This window comes from Capsaspora owczarzaki, assembly GCF_000151315.2.
Source record: "Capsaspora owczarzaki ATCC 30864 unplaced genomic scaffold supercont2.14, whole genome shotgun sequence".
NCBI lineage: Eukaryota > Filasterea > Ministeriida > Capsasporidae > Capsaspora > Capsaspora owczarzaki.
The window spans coordinates 284,477-301,801 of NW_011887305.1; the positions used below are offsets into that span (position 1 = coordinate 284,477).

Genomic DNA, 17,325 nt, shown 5'->3' on the forward strand with positions numbered 1-17,325 from the left:
GCGGAAGGGTAAGCGGAAGAGAAAGAGAGAGAGATAAAGAGAGGATGCGGAATAAGAGGTCTTTGAAGGGGAAACGATGAGTGAGCTTTGCGAGTGTATAGTGGAGAGACATGTATTGCATAGGATGCTCTGTTGTTACAACAGGAGTGGAAAAGCGAAAAGGCTCAGATTTCAACCAGACGTTGGCTTTGTGTTCCTGCAGAATTTTGAATGGCAGAGCGACGTTGAGGTGCATTTGCTGAACATTCAGGCGATTAGAAACGCTTGGAGAGATGGAGTAACAGGACGTCGCTCAGCTCTTGAAGACGGTTGCTGGAAAGCGAGTTGCAGCACGAAAATTTGAATGGAACAACATTGGAGATCACAAACTGCATGGTTTTCTGAGTTGATTTTGTTTGTTTGTTTTTTCTGAGCGTTTCCATTTTTTATTTGTTTGCTCAGAACCTTCACTCCTTTTTTGTTTGTTCTGTGTCTTGTCAGTTTCATCACGTTCGCTGTGTGTGGGGATGGATTATCTGGGCAGCAGGTTTAAGATTGTCAAGTCCCGCTTGATGTGGGGCCAGAGCGAGCCGACGCCAGTGACGTTGTCGCCCGTCTCTGCGCCTGCATCGAGCTTTTATGCGCGGCGTGCAGTCGCAGTGGAAGCGGACGACGACGAGGACGCGGATGAGGATTTGATGGCATCGCCGCCAGCGCGGGCGAGAGTGACGACCAAGCGCCGAGCAGCTCGCGATTCCGACCACGACGATGATGATAACGATGGTGATGATGATGATCACTATCGTAACGGCGAAGAGGAGGACGGCGGCGATCGAAGCGAGGACGACGACGACGACAACAACGGCAGTCGTTTGAAACGGCGCGCCGCCAATTTGAAAAGTGCGCGCCAGAATCGCACTGCCGTCCGCGGATCCGCTGCGACCAAGAGCGGGAGTGCGACGAGCGTAGCCACGGGACGCAAGGGCGCGCGGGCTGCGGCGGCCAAGACGCCCAGGACGACCAGCCGAGCCAAGGCAGCCGTTGTTGCTGCAAACTCTGACCAAGATGACCAAGATGATGAGCATGATGACGATGAAGATCAAGAACAAGTGCGTCAGGCAAAGACCAAGACGGCTCAGGCTCGGAGCACTGTCGCCGCCGCCGCCCGCCGCCGCGCGCCCGCAAGTCAAACGCGTTGCTCAGGAACGGAACGACATGCCGGCAGCTGCTGCTCGTGCAGCACGCGTTGGTCGCGCAGCCGATCGTGGTCGTGGTGCGTTTGCAATGGACCAAGATGATGATGATGATGATGAGGATGAGGATGAGGACGAGGAGGACCAAGCTCTCCCAGCTCGCAAGCCCGCTGCACGCATCACGGCGTCCGCCAAGGCCACCGCCGCCAAGACAGCTGCAAAGGCCCCCGCTAAGGCTTTGGCAGCATCGTCGCCACGAGCGGGCAAGGCCAAGGCCAAGGCCACCACCGGCACCCCGTACGAAATCGCCTGCACAGCCAACCAAGCGCCTGTCGTTCCTCCGAGCTCCACTGCCATGCTGGTCACTGTCGGAACCGTGCTGACCGATTTTGCCAAGAAAGAGTATCAATTGACACGTCTGCTCGGCGTTGGCGGCCATGGCGCCGTCTACGAAGGTGAGATTCGTGGGTATGCCAAAAAAAAAAAAAAGCAAAATTGATTGCCAATGTACTTACAATGCATCTTCTTGTCATTTGTTATTTTGGCCTGTTCAAAACGTTTAGCCAAGCCGAAGGACGGCACAGGATCTGTAGCGATCAAAATCGAGCCCATCCACACAAAGAAAGCCAATCCTCTTGACTCGGAGAGCAAGATTTACCAAACTCTGGGCAAGCAGGACAACAGTAAGGCGGTATTTTTGGAGCATTGTGATTGTATCCTATTTTTTGCAGGGGCAGCGCTTTGAGTTGTCTTGCAATCTACTCATGTGTGCTTTTTTTTTTGCTTTTTTTTTGCGGGTGCTAGTCGACAAGTTTGTCAAGTCGCAGCGAGGCGTCTCGTCGGTCGGCATGCCGCTCTATCACTCCTACGGCAAGTTCACGACCTCGAAGGGCCAGCCAAGTCAGTTCATCGTCGTGGCACTGATGGGACCGAGCATTCAGCAGCTGTTTGAGCTGACCGGCGCCTTCACCCGGCCTACCCTGGACTACATTGCCAACGCTGTGGTATGGCCCGACCAGCGAGCAGAGTTGTGTTGGCCCCAGTCATGCTGGATTGAAGATGTTGACACTGACCGCTGCATGTTGTCGCATTTGAATGGCAGATCCTCGCGTTGCAATATGTGCACTCGTTTGGTTTTGTGTTTGCCGACATCAAGGCGTCCAACCTCATGCTCGGCGCCCCCGGCTCAAGCAACGCGCAGGATGTGTACCTCGTCGACTTTGGCATCGCCGAGCGCTACATGTTTGGCGGAAAGCACGTCGTCTATGACAACAAGAAGAAGGCTGCGTTCGACGGCACTCTCGAGTATGCCTCCACCGATGTGCACGAAGGCTACAGTAAGTTGCTGCTAGTCGTGTTTCTGGAGAGTCGACAAAGATCAAAGGCTTGATTGCTGACTCTGTGGACAGTCTGCTCGCGCCGAAGCGATTTGCAGTCGCTCGGATTTTTGCTCGTCAAACTCGAGCTTGGCGCGCTCCCTTGGGCCAAGCAAACACAAAAGAACGCAGTTCTTGCTGCCAAGCAAGCTCTTTTGGCTGATCCGCGCAGTTTCAAATGCTCAGGTGAGAAGGGAATGAGAGAAGTTCAATGTTGCATTTCTGCATCGGTTTATCTCCTCTGACTTTTTGATGGAATGCAGCTGCCTTGACACGCTTCTTTGCGTTGGTGGAGAAGATCAAGTACACGGAGGAGCCGAACTACAAGGAGCTGCGCGATCTCTTCCCTGTCGACAAAAAGGCTGTTTTGGACTGGCAGTAGCAGATTAGCTGTTTTTTTTTGTGTGTGTGTTTCCCTCTCTCTCTCTCTCTCTCCCCCCCCCCACACACACACACACCGCCTCGTCGATCTAGTTGCTGAATGTTCGTTTGTTGAGATTGTTGCTCGCTGTCCATTGCATGACTTCAAGTCAAAAATTCGCTCAGTCCAATGTTACGCAACGGCTGTTTCGCTGTTTCACTTTTTCGCTGTTTCGCTGTTTCACTATTTCGGTGTTTTGCTTAATCAGCACAGTCCTTTTTCATCCCTTTCTTTCGCTTTCTCACTCTCTCTTTCTCTCTTTCTCTCTTTCTGTTTCATTTCTAGCATCAGAGTCTGTGTGTGTGTTGATACGCAATGACAGGGCAGCGCTGGAGGGACATGTTCACCATTCCCTTTGTGTCGGCTCCCAATCTTGAACACAGCCTATTGCCCATCCATCTCATAAAACTTAGTCCTCCCACGACCTTCCATTTCACCAACTCTACCAATGCAAGGCGCTTCTCAGTGGCGACGATGGCTCAGCAGATTGCCTTCCTCGATGGATTATTCGCCAACGAGCCGCTGGTCGAGTCGGGCGCTCCCAGTACGCCACAATTCGAGTTGTTCGACGGCAACGATGGAACTGCCTCTTCCTTGAACGAGCTGGACTGGCTGTTCGGCGATGATTCGGACGAAGTGACCCACAACGACGACGACGACGCGAATCCCGACGACAACGAGGATGCTGACAATGCGAATCCCGATGATGACGCAACGCCCTCCTTCACACATGCTCCAACAGTCGCCGCGTTGCCGAATCAACCCCAGCCTGCAGATCACCTGCAACCACCTGTACCAAGTGCCATGACTCGTTCGGTAGCATCTATCTTGGTCGATCGATTCGTCGGATGGCTCAGGCCAAGTCCGGACGATCGCCTAATCTGGATGCTGATGCCGCCTCGTCTGCAACTACCATTCCGGATCCCGCATCGCCCACAGCGACCCAACTCACCCCATCTTCTGATCCCGTGGAAGACCCGTTCGGTTGGGCTTCCGTCGAATTTGAAGACATGGTCTTTGCGGAATCCGACGATGAAGAGAGCAGCAGCACGGCTGTCGCCGTCCCCAAGACTTTCAAAGAAGCGCTTCGATCTGGCAACAGTGAGGCCGCAATTGAATTCCTCGCGACTGGCGCAGCATCGCTCAAGCCCAGCTCGAGCCTGTTTGGGGCTTGTGTGCATCCGTTGGAGGAGGTGGCCAAGGTTGGCTCGACACAACTGCTCCTGCGCCTGATTGCGTTTGGTTGCCACTCGGCGAGGGCCGGTGCTGCTCCTTTGGCCCAAGCTGCGCTCGAGCCGATTCGGGCAGACGATCGAATTGGTCGGCGCGAGGTCGGTCGCTTTCTCAACAAAGTTGGCTTGCAGAGTCTAGTGGCGTGGTGCGCTCGATGGGGCCAAACAGAAACCGTGCGCGCGTTGCTCAGAGTGGTGCCATTTGACCAGGCCGTGCGGCCTTCCACGTTTCGCAGCCGAACTGTTTTGCAGACGGCCGTCGTCAAGTCCAACCTGGCGTTGGTGCAAGTGCTTGCCAGTCATTCCGAGCTGTTTGCGCACTTGCTCAAGATTCGGGATTGCGAGCAAAAGCAACCACTCAGCCCACTGCTCGCTGCAGTAGACACCTCGAATTTCGACATTGTCAAGTGTTTGGTGGATCATGGCGCCGACTGCCATGAGCTGTGCTCGTCAACCACTCCGTTTCTCGCTGCCTGCAAAAAGGGTCTGCAACCAATGGTGGAGCTGTTTATCAAACAAAGCGGCTACCCAACGATTGATGCCCTCGACCCATTCTCGCCTCGCGACCTGCCTCACACTCTTGCCATCCAGTTCAAGCATCAGGGCCTCATTGCGCTGACGCTGAAACACGCCGCGCGGCTGCACCAACTGGAGGCCTTTGACGCTCTGCGCAAGACTGCCTTGCACTACGCAGTCACGACGAGAGACTTGAACCTTGTCAACCAGCTTTTGGACATGGGTGTGTCGCCCAACGTTTGCGCGGGACCCGAGTTTGACGCACCAATCTTCTTGGCGATCGCGCAGCTTGGCCAACCCTCCATTCCGGCCAAAGACCTCAAGACTTGCGAACAAATTGCTCAAGCGCTTATCGACCACCCAAAGTTTGATGGGGCAGCCCGCTGCAAGAGCACTGTTGAAACGGTCGGTCTTGTTTCGTTCATTTTGATGCACCTGGAAGCTTTCCACCGACGCAGCATCCGTGATCGGCTGCTCGCGCGAGTGCTTTGCCATCCTGACACCAACCTTGCACGCGCAAATGCAACCGGCAGAACGGCGTTCCGAGACATTGTTCTCGACGCCTGGAAGTCGGCAGGACCAGGAACTCTGAACACCGCGGACCAAGAAGAAGAAGAAGAAGAAGGCGTCGCCACTGCCGTTGCCGCAGTTTCGCATGCGCTCACCCTTCCTGGAGGGATTGCGGCGTGCAGCATTCCACACATGGTGAACGAGGACCTGCCAATTCACGCCGTGGGATACTACGATTCCTTCACCGACGCGACTGCACTTGCGCTGGTTCGCCTGCTCGCACCACACACCCGGCTACTCCACCGGACAAGCTCCGGAATCAACTTGCTTCACATTTGCGCGAGACAAGGCTTTCCAAAGACGTTGGAATTCATCTGCAGAGCAGCACCCGCGGCCGAGCTGGCCGCTGTGATTGACAACTACGGCGGTCGCGGTTTGTTGTGCACGCCGCTTTTGTTTGCCATTGGCATCTCGAGCATTGATTGTGTGAGAGTGCTGCTCCGCTTTGGCGCAAATCCTTCCATTCCAAACTCCATCCTCGATTGCGCTGTTCGGCGGGGCAACGCCGAATTGGTGCAGTTTGCCATTGATTGGAATGAGCAGCAAGGATGGATCTTTCCGCTTGAGTCCGCGCTCGCTCTGGCGTGTGGGCACGAACAAAATATGATCCAGCCCGAGGTGACGGTGGCGCGGTTGATTGCATCAAGCGTTCGGGCTTTTGCCCAAACAGCAGACGATGCAGGTGCCGCGACCACCGCCTTAGAGCTAGCGCTGCTGATTCAAAAGGCTTGCAACACTGCCGTCACTGCTCGAGAAACCAACGACAGTCTCGAGCCAGACGAGGCGGAATTGATCAACCGGAACGACTCGCCCAGACCGTTCTCACGTGTCTTGGAAACCCTGCAAGCCTGTCTGCCACAGGAGTGGCTCGATCCAGAGTTTGCCAACCTGCGGCTTTCCAGCGAGGTGTTTGGTGCTCTGCTACAACACTTGCGTGAGACGTTCCTGCCCGCCACTCCCGAAGGAGGCTCCGTCAACGCAGAGCACATTGCTGTTGCTGCTTGCTCGGACAAGCAGCTGGACGTGTTGCTCTTCTTTGGCATTTCGAATGGAGCCGACTGCATTGAAGTGACGCCGGCGCAGGGTCTCGCGTTGAATTTGCGAAATTCCGCTGAACTGATGGGTACCATTCACATGGCGGTGTGCGGAAGGCCCCGCGAGACGCCCGACATGCTTGAGCGCGTGCGCGCTATGGTAAATCGGCTGTTGCTGCACGGGGCAAGCCTCCATCAGGTCTGCTCAGGATCGAGCGCCAACGTGCTGCATTTCGCCGTGCGTCACGAAAGCGCCGCGGTCCTCAAATTTGTGCTCTCTCTTTTGGAGCATGATCCCATCGGGCGTGGCCGCCTGCTTGAAGGGCGAGATCACTTGGACGACACGCCGTTCCTGGTAGCGGCGGCCTACGATTCGACGCAATGCTTGGAAACGCTGGCTGAGCTTGGCGTCGATGTGCACGCGATTTCGAGCATCCGCAAGATGAATGCCGTTTGCACCAGCATCGGCGCTAGCTCTGACGCGTCCGTCTGGGAATGGCTCTTGAATCGAGGAGTCGCAGTCGACACGGTGGTTGAAGGCGTTTGCGTCTGCTCTTCGCTGCACACCCTGCTCGATCGGAATCACTTTGATTCGGAGGTCTCGCGGTTGCTCGAACACCATCCTTACCTGAATGCGCGAAACCGCACGGGCCAGACGCCGCTCATGGCCACCATGACTCGTTCGTATCGCGCCATTTCGTTTCTGCGGCACGTTCGCGCACACTATCGAACCGCGGGATTGTGCTACATTCGCTCCTTGTTTGAAGACGACGAGAGCGATACTCCTGCGGTGTCTACCGTCCGTGAAGGGGTCGTTGTGCCTCTCAGGCGCGCGGACTGTTTGGATGTCAACTGTGTCGATGGCGGTGGATGGACGTTCCTCCACCATTTCGTGATGTCGGACGACGGCGAGGATGTTGCCAAGGTGTTGGAGTATGCAAACTTCGATGTGAACGCCACGACGCAAGATCCACACTGCTCGACTCCCTTGCACCTGGCTGCCCAGCGCGAGGACACTTGGTGGGAACGGACACTGTCCAAGTGGGTGGCACTCGGATTCGATCTTCACGCCCGCGATGCGCATGGCAAGACTCCCGCCATGTACGCGTGCAAATCCATCCAGTCGATTGTTCGCTTTCATCAAGCAGGGGCACGGTTGTATGATGTGGACCAAAATGGCGACACGCTTCTGCATTTCATGTATGCGCAAAAGGCATCTTGCAAGGACATCCAAGACGCCATCACTGGCACGTATCTGCCCATTGGCTTGAATCCACACACGCGCAACAAGGCCGGATTCAATGCTGTTGGATCCTGTGTCCAGTTCATGTTCGATGTCCACGACAATAATGCAGCGCAGATGGAGAAAGCGCACGTGCATTTGAAGTGGTTGCTCAGCGCCATCGGATGTAAACCCGAGTGATGTTTGTGTCGTGTGTTCAAAGAAATTGTCACCAAATACCACTGTTGTCTATTTGTTTAAGAAATTTTCACATCCTCATGCAAGAGCGCAAAACCAATTGTGATTGCCTCTGAAGCGCTGTTCTTCTGCCGCTTTTCTTCAAACAGCCTTGTTCTGTGCCATATGCTGATGTGTGAAAGTTCACTGGCATTCACAATGTTCACCGAACTCGGTACAGCATAACAAATCTCAACAAGTGTGTTGCTCTGAGTGGTTGCGTGATGTTTCGTGCATGGACCTACACAATTCTTTGAGTTCCCCTTTTCTCCTGTCTCTTGTGCGAGCACCACCAGCCTCATTTCTTGGCATTGACTTCCACGACCTCTGTCCTTCATTCTGGCGTTGGGGTGGATGTTCCACAGTGCTGCTCTTTCTGACTTTTGTTCACTACTTTAAAAGGCGACTTTTTTCCGTTTGGATTTTGCTCAGTCCAACTTTTTCAAAGTCCAACCAAAACCAAACATGGCTGAAACCACCTCGCAAAAGCATCAGGTAAGAGCAACGCAGTGTTCGATTGCATCATCATCATCATCATCGTCATTGTTATTATCATCATCATTCAATATGAGTGTCAGGATCAGCTTTGCTCAGTGTTTGGGGAGAAGGGGGAGTTGTGTGCACCGACGCCATACAGCAAACGGTTTCAAACTGTTTGGCTGTGTTTTCGTTCACTTTTTCGCTCTCGTTTGGCTTCTTCTTCGCAGTACTGCCTGTGCGTGCTGATGCAACCAAATCTCAGTGCTTGCAGTGCATTTGAACGCGAGAACGCCTTGGTCGAGGAGGAGGAGAGCCAGGGAGACGGAAGGAAGGACAATGGAAAAAAAAAAAAAAAAAAAAAAAGGACGAAACAACGACGTTTGTGCGCAGTGGTGCAGTGGTGCAGTGGTGCAGTGACGGTGAGTGGGATGGGTGGTGGAAACACGAAGAACAAAGAGAAGAGGGAAGGAGGAGGAGAGCAAACGCAGTGCCACTTGCTGGGTTGGCTTTGCTGGAGAAGCGCGTTCAATGCAGAAGCAACAAACCCGAAAAACGAAGAGAAAACAGTAACCTAACGCGCTTTAAAATGAAAATGAAATCGATACCAGAACTTCATCAAGGAACAGATGAGGGACAAGCCCGTCAACCAAGTCGCCGGCATTGGCGAGAAGATTTCGGGCGAGCTGAACGACCAGGGCTTCAAGTACGCCTACCAGCTGCTCGGCCAGTTCCTCATTCTCAACAAGAACGAGGGTGATTTCCTCGATTGGTTCAAGGAGGTTGCTCCTAGGTACGTGGACGTGTTTCTGAGCAATTGAGCAAAACTGTCGCTGTTGTCGGTTAGGTCTGCAACTCACTTGGTAGTTTGTTATTTTGATCTGAACTTTGATCTGGACTTGTAGCGCAAACTCCAAGCACCGTCAAGACGCATACGAGTGCCTGTCCAAGTGGTGCGAGCTCATGCTTTAAAAAGCCACCGTCTGAATGAAATGGGGTGTTTGCACATCTGCGTGACGAAGCGTATCAAAATATATAATGTTTAACAAGTCTCCATCAAGGCTATTGGATTTGTTGCACATCCAAGATTACTGCTGGAACAAAAAAAGTCGCGAATCTCGACAAACTTTGACTTCTGCATCTTCCGTAGCTGTCCCATATGCTTTACCTGGAATCCTATGGCATACTGCCGACTGAAGCAGACCTGCAGCAATGTCAACTTCAAGGAGTTTGATTTGCTTCCTTCAGCTTTTCTTCATCTCCATCCATTCATTCACGTCCTTCTTTTGAAGTTTGCTTTGGTCTGTGATATTATTGCATATTCATTCCTGTTTTTTTTTTTTTTTCTTTTTGCTCGCTCTTGTCGGATCCACAATGCCTGCACGGGTGGCGAATGGCACTGAGCATCGCTCCGCTTCGCCATCGCGCAAAGCCAATGGCGTCCACTCCCCAGCCACCACTGCGACCACTGCCACCACTGCTGCGTCTCCCTCGCGATCGCGTTCTCGCTCGCCAGCACGCTCCAAGACTGCCTCGACTGTGACTGCGACGACAGCGACGAGTGTGACCACAGTGGCTGCTGCTGCTAGCTCCGACGCCACACTGTAAGCCATCCCCATCTCAACGCAACTCACACACACACACACACACACACTCTTAGACATTCTGATGCGACTGGCAAGTCCCTTTCCAACTCCATGCCTTTGCAAGCGAAATGGCGGCTTGGATTCACATCGCTGGGAACGCGCGCAGATTTTTCCCCCTCAACTCCGCACTCCATCACTCCGCGACTCCAACTTGCATATGCGCCACTGGAAACGCGTGAGATGTTGCCTGCATGATTGAACGCTCACTTTTTGTGTCCACCTCGGTTGGTGTTTGATCACAGCGTCAAATCGCACAAGAAGGAAAAGTACGAAGCGAACAATGATGACGCGCTTGAACGGTCGCGTTTTCTCAGATTTTGTGGTATTCATCCTGATTTGCGAATCGCTGTTGTTTTGCTCAACGGTGCATGCAACGCAGGTACGTGGCTCGAAAGTCTCGCTTGGATTCGACGCTCGATCCGCCAATTGGCGACGACCAGTTCCGCGGATTCCACAATCTGTTCGGCCTCGGATTGGCCTTCTTTGTCGTCACAAAGGCAGCCGACAACTTGATGAAGGAAGGCAGTCCGATCGAGCACGACGTGTTGGACACCATCTCGCGAAATCTCAAGGAAATGTTTGGCGCCGTCCTGAGTGTGGCTGGCCTTGCCATGCTTCCCGTCGTCTTTCAAAAGGTGCAGTTGCATTGTCTCGATGGGCTGGCGCTTTGAGTAGTTCTGCTGTTCGTTTGGCTTGTGCTCGTTGAATTGTGCGTTTGCTCACTTTGTTTCTTTGTTCTGCTGCTTGCCTCTCCTCCCTCCTCCTCTGCTCAGATGATTGTCGCCCGACTCATCCCGCAAGTGCTGCAGATCATCTTGCACACTGCGCTGATCCTGTCAATGCTGATTGTTGCACCACTTCTCTGCATCCGTTTCGAGCTCGGATTTACCCAATCGGTCTACGTGATTGTTGAAACGTGTGTGCTCGTGATGAAAGCCCATTCGTACCTGGCCTCCAATCGCCAGTTTCATGCTGAGGCTGCTCGTAAGAGTCCGCGCCATGTTGTCGCGCGATTTTGCAAAATTTCACTTTTGCTGGCACAACCGTCCCTCACCTTTGCTCCAACTGTTTGACGCATCCCCCCCCACACACACACAGACACACACACACACACACACACACACACACACACACACACACACCTCTTCTGAGTTCAGACCCCGATTCGTCCACCAACGCCGCCGATGTCAGCCGCAAGTCTGTCGTCTACCCGCAAAACGTCACTCTGAAAAACTACCTGATGTACCTGCTCTACCCGACGCTCGTCTACGAGCTCGAGTACCCTCGCACCTCACGCGTCCGGCACGGCTACGTGTTGCTCAAGTTTGTGCAGTTCTGGTGCTCGTTCTTCTTCCTCTACTTTGTCGTGTCGCACTACTACATGCCCGTGCTCGAGGAGCATGCCACGGACGCCTACAAGAACCTGACTCCGCTGGCGCAGTTTGTGTACAATCTGCACACCGTGTCGCGGCTCATCATGCCCATGCTGTTTTGCCACGGTCTGTTCTTTTACATTATTTTCGAGTGCGTGCTCAACTTTTTCGCCGAAGTCACCCGCTTTGCCGACCGCGAGTTCTACGAGGACTGGTGGAATGCCACCTCGTTCGAAGAGTACGCACGCAAGTGGAACAAGCCCGTGCACGACTTTCTGCTGCGCTACCTCTACCTTGGCTCTATTCGCTCGTTGCGCATGTCCCGCCGCTCTGCCACGTTTGCCACTTTTCTGATTTCGTCCATCATCCACGAGATGGTATGTTTGACTCGAAGGGTTGTTGTGGTTGGTGATGGTCCTGGCATGGTTGCTGACACGTTTCCATTTTCTTGTTGGTCTGCAGGTGTTGGCAGTGTCGCTCCGCGTCTTCAGCCCGTACCTCTTCATCCTCCAGATGTCGCAGCTGCTGTGGATTTACCTGTTCCGCCAATGGAAGGGCCTGGTCTACGGCAACCTTTTCGTGTGGTTTGGTCTTATTATTGGCCCTCCCATGTTGGTATGTCAACCGCTTGTTCGTTTGTGGGTTTGGCTGTTTGCTTTGACGGTACTCACCATGATGTACGATGACCATTCTTTGCAGTCGCTGGCCTACGCTCGAGAGTACTACAACACCCAATAAATCATCACGCAATGGTCGAATCCTGCAGAACTGATTCTCCCTATTCCGTTGCCTTGAAAACGCTACAGCGAATCCAATAAAGACCAAAACTACCATTTCCCACTCCAATACCAGTTCAAGAAAAAATGGAACAAAAAAAAAACAAGGACAGAAAATATTTGTCAGTCAAGTCTGTCAAAAACGCCCGCAGGAGCTTCATTTCAATAGAGCATATACAGTTATCTGCAGGCACGCGCGATATGTGGTTGGGAGGGGGGAAACAAAACGCACTCGACAAACTGTATACAATGGGGCACACTTTGGTTTAAGCTGAAAGCTGCTTAAGAACGCGGCTTCTCCTTCTTGCCAGAGAAGAGCGAGAGAAGGGCGACGTTGGCAACCTTGACAATCTTGAAGCGGACACCGGGAATATCACCGACGGCGTGGCCAGAGCGACCGAAACCGGCAACGAGGACCTCGTCGTTCTCCTCAATAAAGTTGAGGCAACCGTCGTTGGGGACGAAAGCGGTGACCTTCTTGGCGTTCTTGATGAGCTGGACACGGACGCACTTGCGGATGGCAGAGTTAGGCTGCTTGGACTCAACGCCGACCTTCTCGAGCACGATGCCCTTGGCGTGGGACGAGCCACCGAAGGGGGAGTGCTTGAAAATCGTGCCGAGCATCTTCTTCTTGAGGAACTTGTCAGCCCACAGCGACTCACGGCGGTCGTTCAACAGCTTGCGACCTGTGCGGAGGCCCCTAGGCTTGCCTGTGGATTGAGACGAGAGAGAGAGGGGGGGAGTGTGTGTGAGCAATCGAGCAGGGGATGGAAAGGTTATGCAAGGTTATGCAAGGTGTTGGGCAATGAAGCGACTCTCGAGCATTGCCGTCGTATGCCCCAAAACCGAAACAACCAAACAGCTGTATGGGTCGTGCTGCTTCAGGAAGCGTGCGGAACAAAGAGGCCGATGCAAACCATCAAAGCGGATGGAACAGGGAGAAAAAAATGGAAAAGCCAATCCAAACCGCTGCCGTCCGTTCGCCCCTCGATAAGCAACCCATCCGACGCCCTGCCGACCTGCCACCGGTGCCAATCCGATAGAGCACGTCATGCTGTGATGGATTGCGAAGGGGATGGGTGGATTGCGATGCAGTAGCGGGTCGGATGGAGCGACCAGAGCCGGTGCACCAGCGAACATTGTTCGCTCGTTCGCTTGTTCGTCGTCCCTTCTGTTCCCCGCAAGCGGCCCCACAAAGCCCCCGCCCCCATTGTTGATGTCTGGCCTGTGATTGCTGATGCCGAGGTCGAGCCGAGTCCGCGAGAGGCCGTTGCAGTCGAAATCGGAAAAGACGAAAAGGTTTTTGAAAAGCAAATGCGTACCCATTGTTGCAGTAAAAAAAGAGAGAGCGAACACTGCATTTGGCCAAAGTCGAGTTTGACTTGGTTGGAGTTCAGGGTGCGATTTTCCGTGTTGCCAAATCAATCGGAGAGTTAAGGAGATTTTGCGGAAGAAATATTGTACGGTAGTGCTCTCGCGCGACACACTGTGATTGAGTGATCTGTCAATCAAGCTGCTTTCGGCTCTCTTAAGGCGTTGAAAACGAATGAGTTCTCTCTCTCTCGCTGGCAATTCCACCGGAATAGAAAGGAGAATAGCACACATTCTGCGATTATGTACTATAGCACACATTCTGCGATTATGTACTGCACACCATTGCGGAGAAGACAAAAATGGAGCAACCACGGCAATGCCTCCATTGAATCCGAGCATTGGGGGGGGGGATACCTGCATCGTCCCACATTGAAATCTTACTGCAATACGCTGTTGCTGGCATGCCCTCGATGATGAGGAGCCGACTAGCGGCAATTCGAAGTTCGCTTTGACTTTGGTGTTGCTTTGCTGCGATTTTTCAAAGTTGTCAACACACCAACAACCTCGATTGCTTCAATTGCAACAACTACACATGGGAAATGCAAGTGTGTACCATTCGCTCATTCTTCATTTCTCTCAAAGCAAAAATGTCTGAAGGAGTCCAATTCAACAACATTTCGCTCTTGAGCAAGGGCAAGCTGGTAGGTCGCCTTGCTCTCGCTCTTCCTTCTCTTCTCTATTGGAACAAGAGTGCTGCATCTGTTTGTGGTTGCGAGACTGGTCGCGCTTGCTTGTCGTTGGGCGACGACGGCAAACGGCGTTTTGATGGACGTTCAGATTTTGGCGGGAACTGCTGCCTTTCCCGCCAAAATTTTGATGAGGCATCCATGTGCTGTTCGCGCTTGCCCTCGCCCGCTACAGTCCCGTGCATCCGCTCTGAATGACGAAATGCCGCTCTTAGACGCCTGTGCTAGGGTTTCGAGCCGTTGTTGGTCGCCGCTCGTCTGCCATCGAGCCCAGAGAAAGCGCCAACGCTTGAGATCTTGCGCTTTTTTTTTTTTTTTTGTTTGTTTGTTTCTTTTTTTTTTTTTTTTTTTTTTTTCGTTCGTTGCACTTGCGCTCTGTCGTTGGATCGACGTCCGACCTTGTCTCACGTTGACATGTTGCTCATTGCCCCTTGCCTGTGCAGTTCAAGGGCATGGTCAAGATGCAAGAGGCCGGCGTTGCGTTCAAGAACCAAGCGACTGGCGCAGTCACACTCGCTGCAAGCTCCGACTTGCGCGGCTTTGCGTGGCACCGCGCGGCAACGGGCTACGAGCTGGCCATCCAGCTGCCCTCCAGCAAGCTCCGATTGCTCGGGTTTAAGGAGGCGCACTTGACAGACATTGAGCAGTACGTTTCGTCGACGTTCCACCAGACTGTGCAGGTAAATATGCAGCCAATGCGTGTTCACACTTTTGCTTCCATTGATGCCTGCTACGAACGAAGGAGTTGCAAAAGGCCAAATGCATCATCTCTAAACATCAAATCTCATCTCTGCGCACAGACCTCGGATATCGCCACGAAAGGCTGGACGTGGGGCGAGCCGCGATTCACTGGCAACGGACTGGCCTTCTACGTCGATGGCAAGGTCGCGTTCGAATTGCCGCTGTCTGACGTGTCGCAGACGCACATGAAGAAGAACGACATTACCCTCGAGTTCAAGCAGGACGATCCCAACGATGACGACCAACAGTTGGTCAACATGCGCTTTGTGGTCCATCCGAGCGCCGTGCTCGAGTCGGAAGATCCCGTCGAGAAGGCGCGCCGCGAGGAGGAGCGCAAGAAGCGTGAGCGCATCGAGCGAGACAAGCGAAACGCTGCTCGCGCCCGGCGAAACGACCTGCGTCGACGACGACGCGAAGCCGAGCAAAGCACCATCATGCAGGTCGACGGCGAGGAGCCTGCACCGACCCAAGTCAGTTCCGACGAGGAGGACTCTGCGTCGGAACCCGAGGAGGCAGAGGAAGGCGTTGAGGGCGACGAGCACGAGCTGCCAGTCACGCGCCTCTTCCAGCGCATTCTCGGCAAGGTCGATGTCGCGCACACTGCGGGCGACGTTATTGTGTCCCTGCTCGATGTCAACTGCCAGACGCCTCGCGGCCGCTACCAGATGGACTTTTACCCCACCATGCTCACGTTGCACGGCCAGACCCACGACTTCAAGATTCCGTTCGCGTCCATTTCAAAGACGTTCGTGCTGCCCCATCCCGACCAGTTCCGAGTCTTTGTTGTCTTGGCGCTTGATCCGCCCGTGCGACAGGGCCAAACCCCGTATCCCTTCATTGTCTTCCTGCTCCAGACGGAAGGCCGGGAAATTTCGGTCGAGCTCAACATGACCGAGGCCGAGATTGCCGAGAAGAACCTCCAGGTCTCCAAGCTGATCAACAAGAACGTGCGCGAAGGCGATGCGCCCAAGCCCAACCACTTTGCCATCACCAAGGAAATGTCTGGCGGCGAGGTGATGATTCTGGCGCGTCTGCTGTCCGCCATGTCCGTCCGACTGCCAATTCAGCCCGCCGCGGCCTCCTCCAAGGACAAGGCATACTCTGAGCAGCACGGCTACAAGGCCTCGTACAGGGCGTCGGATGGCTACCTCTTCCCGCTCGAGAACGCCTTCATCTTTGTGCACAAGCCATTGACGTATATTCACTACTCGGACATTAAGACGGTCACGTTCGAGCGCGGTAGCTCGATTCTGAAGACGTTCGCCTTCACCATCGTCACCCACTCGGGCACTGGATTTACCTTCAATAGCATTCCCAAGGAAGAGCAGCGAAATCTCGAGCAGTTCTGCAACGCCAAGGCGCGCTCCAAGGGCTTTTCCGTCGTCGCAGACAAGCCACCGGCTCGCGGTGCTGCCGCCGCCGCTGGCGATGACAGCGATGACGAAGACGGCGCCATCCACAGCGACGATGAAGAGAACGACTCGTACAAGCGCCGCATGAAGAAGGAGGGCCATGCTCGCGAGATTGCCGGCGATGACTATGATTCGGAAGAAGGAGGGGGGCGGTTATTTGGTGGGTGGAACAATGGAAACGAGGTGTACTCGGTGCTCATCTTTGCCTTCTGATCTTTCGTGTAACAGAGGATGAAGATTTCCAGGCAAACTCTGATGTTGAAGAAGTCGGCGAAGAGTGAGTTTTTTTCGTTTTTCGTTTTTGTTGTTTTTGGCGAGATGCATCTTTTGCTCTGTGCTAACTCTGTGCTTGCCTACAGGTTTGACGAGAACTACACTTCGAGCTCCGACGACAGTGGAAGCGACAGCTCGGACAGCGGCTCTGGGAGCGAGGATGAAAATGGCGAGCCCAAAGTCAAGAAGGCAAAGAAGCACAAGAAGGAGCACAAGCCAAAGCCTGTGCGCAAGGCCCCCAAAAAGAGCTCATCACCGACAAAGAAGGCCGCCAAGGACAAGAACGCGCCAAAGAAGCCCATGTCGTCGTACATGCTGTGGGCGAATGAGAATCGCGCCGCGTTTAAGGCGAAGAATCCTGACGCGAACGTAATGGAACTCGGCAGCATCCTTGGCAACGCATGGAAGGAGCTCGGCGAGTCGGAAAAGAATGTAAGCAGAAGAGGAGACGATTGGGATTGTTGTGAGTCCGTTGAATTGGCGCTGACTCGTGTCCTGGAATGTTGTGTCCTTTCTTAGAGCTGGGCCGAAAAAGCAACCGAAGCACGCAAGGCCTACGAAATTACTCTGGCAGAGTACGAGCAAAAGAAGAAGGAGCGCGCTGCAGCTGGCGAGCCCATGGACGTGGATGAAGAGCCCGCAAAACCCAAGAAGAAGGCGGCTGCCTCCACCTCATCGTCGTCGTCCAAGAAGTTCAAGAGCGAGGAGTTTATTGAAGATTCCGACTAGTGTGTGCTGAGTGAGAGGAAAGTTGTGTTCAAAATATTATGGATCATTTCGTTTTGTT

The 17,325-nt window shown here is 53.7% G+C and overlaps 6 protein-coding genes across 6 annotated transcripts; 5 read left to right on the forward strand and 1 right to left on the reverse strand.

Moving 5' to 3' along the window:
- The first annotated feature begins 465 nt into the window (after positions 1–465).
- Positions 466–3,131, forward strand: CAOG_07552 (Ser/Thr kinase). The gene is made up of 6 exons (XM_004343376.2): positions 466–1,627; positions 1,736–1,855; positions 1,977–2,176; positions 2,275–2,509; positions 2,582–2,734; positions 2,812–3,131. The coding sequence occupies exons 1-6, from the start codon at positions 1,045–1,047 to the stop codon at positions 2,928–2,930; spliced, it is 1,410 nt and encodes a 469-aa protein (XP_004343426.1). The 5' UTR covers positions 466–1,044; the 3' UTR covers positions 2,931–3,131.
- Positions 3,132–3,278: 147 nt separating this feature from the next.
- CAOG_07553 (hypothetical protein) lies at positions 3,279–7,802 on the forward strand. The gene is made up of 2 exons (XM_004343377.2): positions 3,279–3,761; positions 3,827–7,802. Exons 1-2 carry the CDS (start codon positions 3,285–3,287, stop codon positions 7,742–7,744), a joined length of 4,395 nt encoding a protein of 1,464 aa, XP_004343427.1. The 5' UTR covers positions 3,279–3,284; the 3' UTR covers positions 7,745–7,802.
- A 414-nt stretch (positions 7,803–8,216) lies between these two features.
- CAOG_07554 (barrier-to-autointegration factor) lies at positions 8,217–9,309 on the forward strand. The gene is made up of 3 exons (XM_004343378.2): positions 8,217–8,275; positions 8,869–9,050; positions 9,163–9,309. The coding sequence occupies exons 1-3, from the start codon at positions 8,246–8,248 to the stop codon at positions 9,227–9,229; spliced, it is 279 nt and encodes a 92-aa protein (XP_004343428.1). The 5' UTR covers positions 8,217–8,245; the 3' UTR covers positions 9,230–9,309.
- Positions 9,310–9,599: 290 nt separating this feature from the next.
- Positions 9,600–12,116, forward strand: CAOG_07555 (MBOAT family protein). The gene is made up of 7 exons (XM_004343379.2): positions 9,600–9,861; positions 10,146–10,169; positions 10,283–10,538; positions 10,677–10,887; positions 11,061–11,653; positions 11,739–11,891; positions 11,976–12,116. Exons 1-7 carry the CDS (start codon positions 9,632–9,634, stop codon positions 12,012–12,014), a joined length of 1,506 nt encoding a protein of 501 aa, XP_004343429.2. The 5' UTR covers positions 9,600–9,631; the 3' UTR covers positions 12,015–12,116.
- A 38-nt stretch (positions 12,117–12,154) lies between these two features.
- On the reverse strand, positions 12,155–13,410 carry CAOG_07556 (ribosomal protein S23). Its single transcript, XM_004343380.2, has 2 exons — positions 13,375–13,410; positions 12,155–12,762 (listed from the first exon to the last, which is right to left on the reverse strand). The coding sequence occupies exons 1-2, from the start codon at positions 13,376–13,378 to the stop codon at positions 12,335–12,337; spliced, it is 432 nt and encodes a 143-aa protein (XP_004343430.1). The 5' UTR covers positions 13,379–13,410; the 3' UTR covers positions 12,155–12,334.
- A 590-nt stretch (positions 13,411–14,000) lies between these two features.
- On the forward strand, positions 14,001–17,321 carry CAOG_07557 (structure-specific recognition protein 1). The gene is made up of 6 exons (XM_004343381.2): positions 14,001–14,067; positions 14,556–14,792; positions 14,913–16,404; positions 16,494–16,542; positions 16,625–16,970; positions 17,058–17,321. Exons 1-6 carry the CDS (start codon positions 14,014–14,016, stop codon positions 17,265–17,267), a joined length of 2,388 nt encoding a protein of 795 aa, XP_004343431.2. The 5' UTR covers positions 14,001–14,013; the 3' UTR covers positions 17,268–17,321.
- The last annotated feature ends 4 nt before the right edge of the window (positions 17,322–17,325 follow it).

Bases quoted from the DNA above. Each gene is read 5' to 3' on its own strand.
- CAOG_07552 (XM_004343376.2), top strand. From the start codon at position 1,045: ATGACCAAGATGATGAGCATGATGACGATGAAGATCAAGAACAAGTGC. The intron at 1,856-1,976 runs GTAAGGCGGTAT...TGCGGGTGCTAG, and splicing joins TCTGGGCAAGCAGGACAACA to TCGACAAGTTTGTCAAGTCG. The intron at 2,177-2,274 runs GTATGGCCCGAC...TTTGAATGGCAG, and splicing joins ACTACATTGCCAACGCTGTG to ATCCTCGCGTTGCAATATGT.
- CAOG_07553 (XM_004343377.2), top strand. From the start codon at position 3,285: ATGACAGGGCAGCGCTGGAGGGACATGTTCACCATTCCCTTTGTGTCG. The intron at 3,762-3,826 runs GTACCAAGTGCC...CGGATGGCTCAG, and splicing joins CAGATCACCTGCAACCACCT to GCCAAGTCCGGACGATCGCC.
- CAOG_07554 (XM_004343378.2), top strand. From the start codon at position 8,246: ATGGCTGAAACCACCTCGCAAAAGCATCAG. The intron at 8,276-8,868 runs GTAAGAGCAACG...AATCGATACCAG, and splicing joins CCACCTCGCAAAAGCATCAG to AACTTCATCAAGGAACAGAT. The intron at 9,051-9,162 runs GTACGTGGACGT...CTGGACTTGTAG, and splicing joins TTCAAGGAGGTTGCTCCTAG to CGCAAACTCCAAGCACCGTC.
- CAOG_07555 (XM_004343379.2), top strand. From the start codon at position 9,632: ATGCCTGCACGGGTGGCGAATGGCACTGAGCATCGCTCCGCTTCGCCA. The intron at 10,170-10,282 runs GTACGAAGCGAA...CATGCAACGCAG, and splicing joins AAATCGCACAAGAAGGAAAA to GTACGTGGCTCGAAAGTCTC. The intron at 10,539-10,676 runs GTGCAGTTGCAT...TCCTCTGCTCAG, and splicing joins TTCCCGTCGTCTTTCAAAAG to ATGATTGTCGCCCGACTCAT.
- CAOG_07557 (XM_004343381.2), top strand. From the start codon at position 14,014: ATGTCTGAAGGAGTCCAATTCAACAACATTTCGCTCTTGAGCAAGGGC. The intron at 14,793-14,912 runs GTAAATATGCAG...CTCTGCGCACAG, and splicing joins CGTTCCACCAGACTGTGCAG to ACCTCGGATATCGCCACGAA. The intron at 16,543-16,624 runs GTGAGTTTTTTT...GCTTGCCTACAG, and splicing joins GTTGAAGAAGTCGGCGAAGA to GTTTGACGAGAACTACACTT.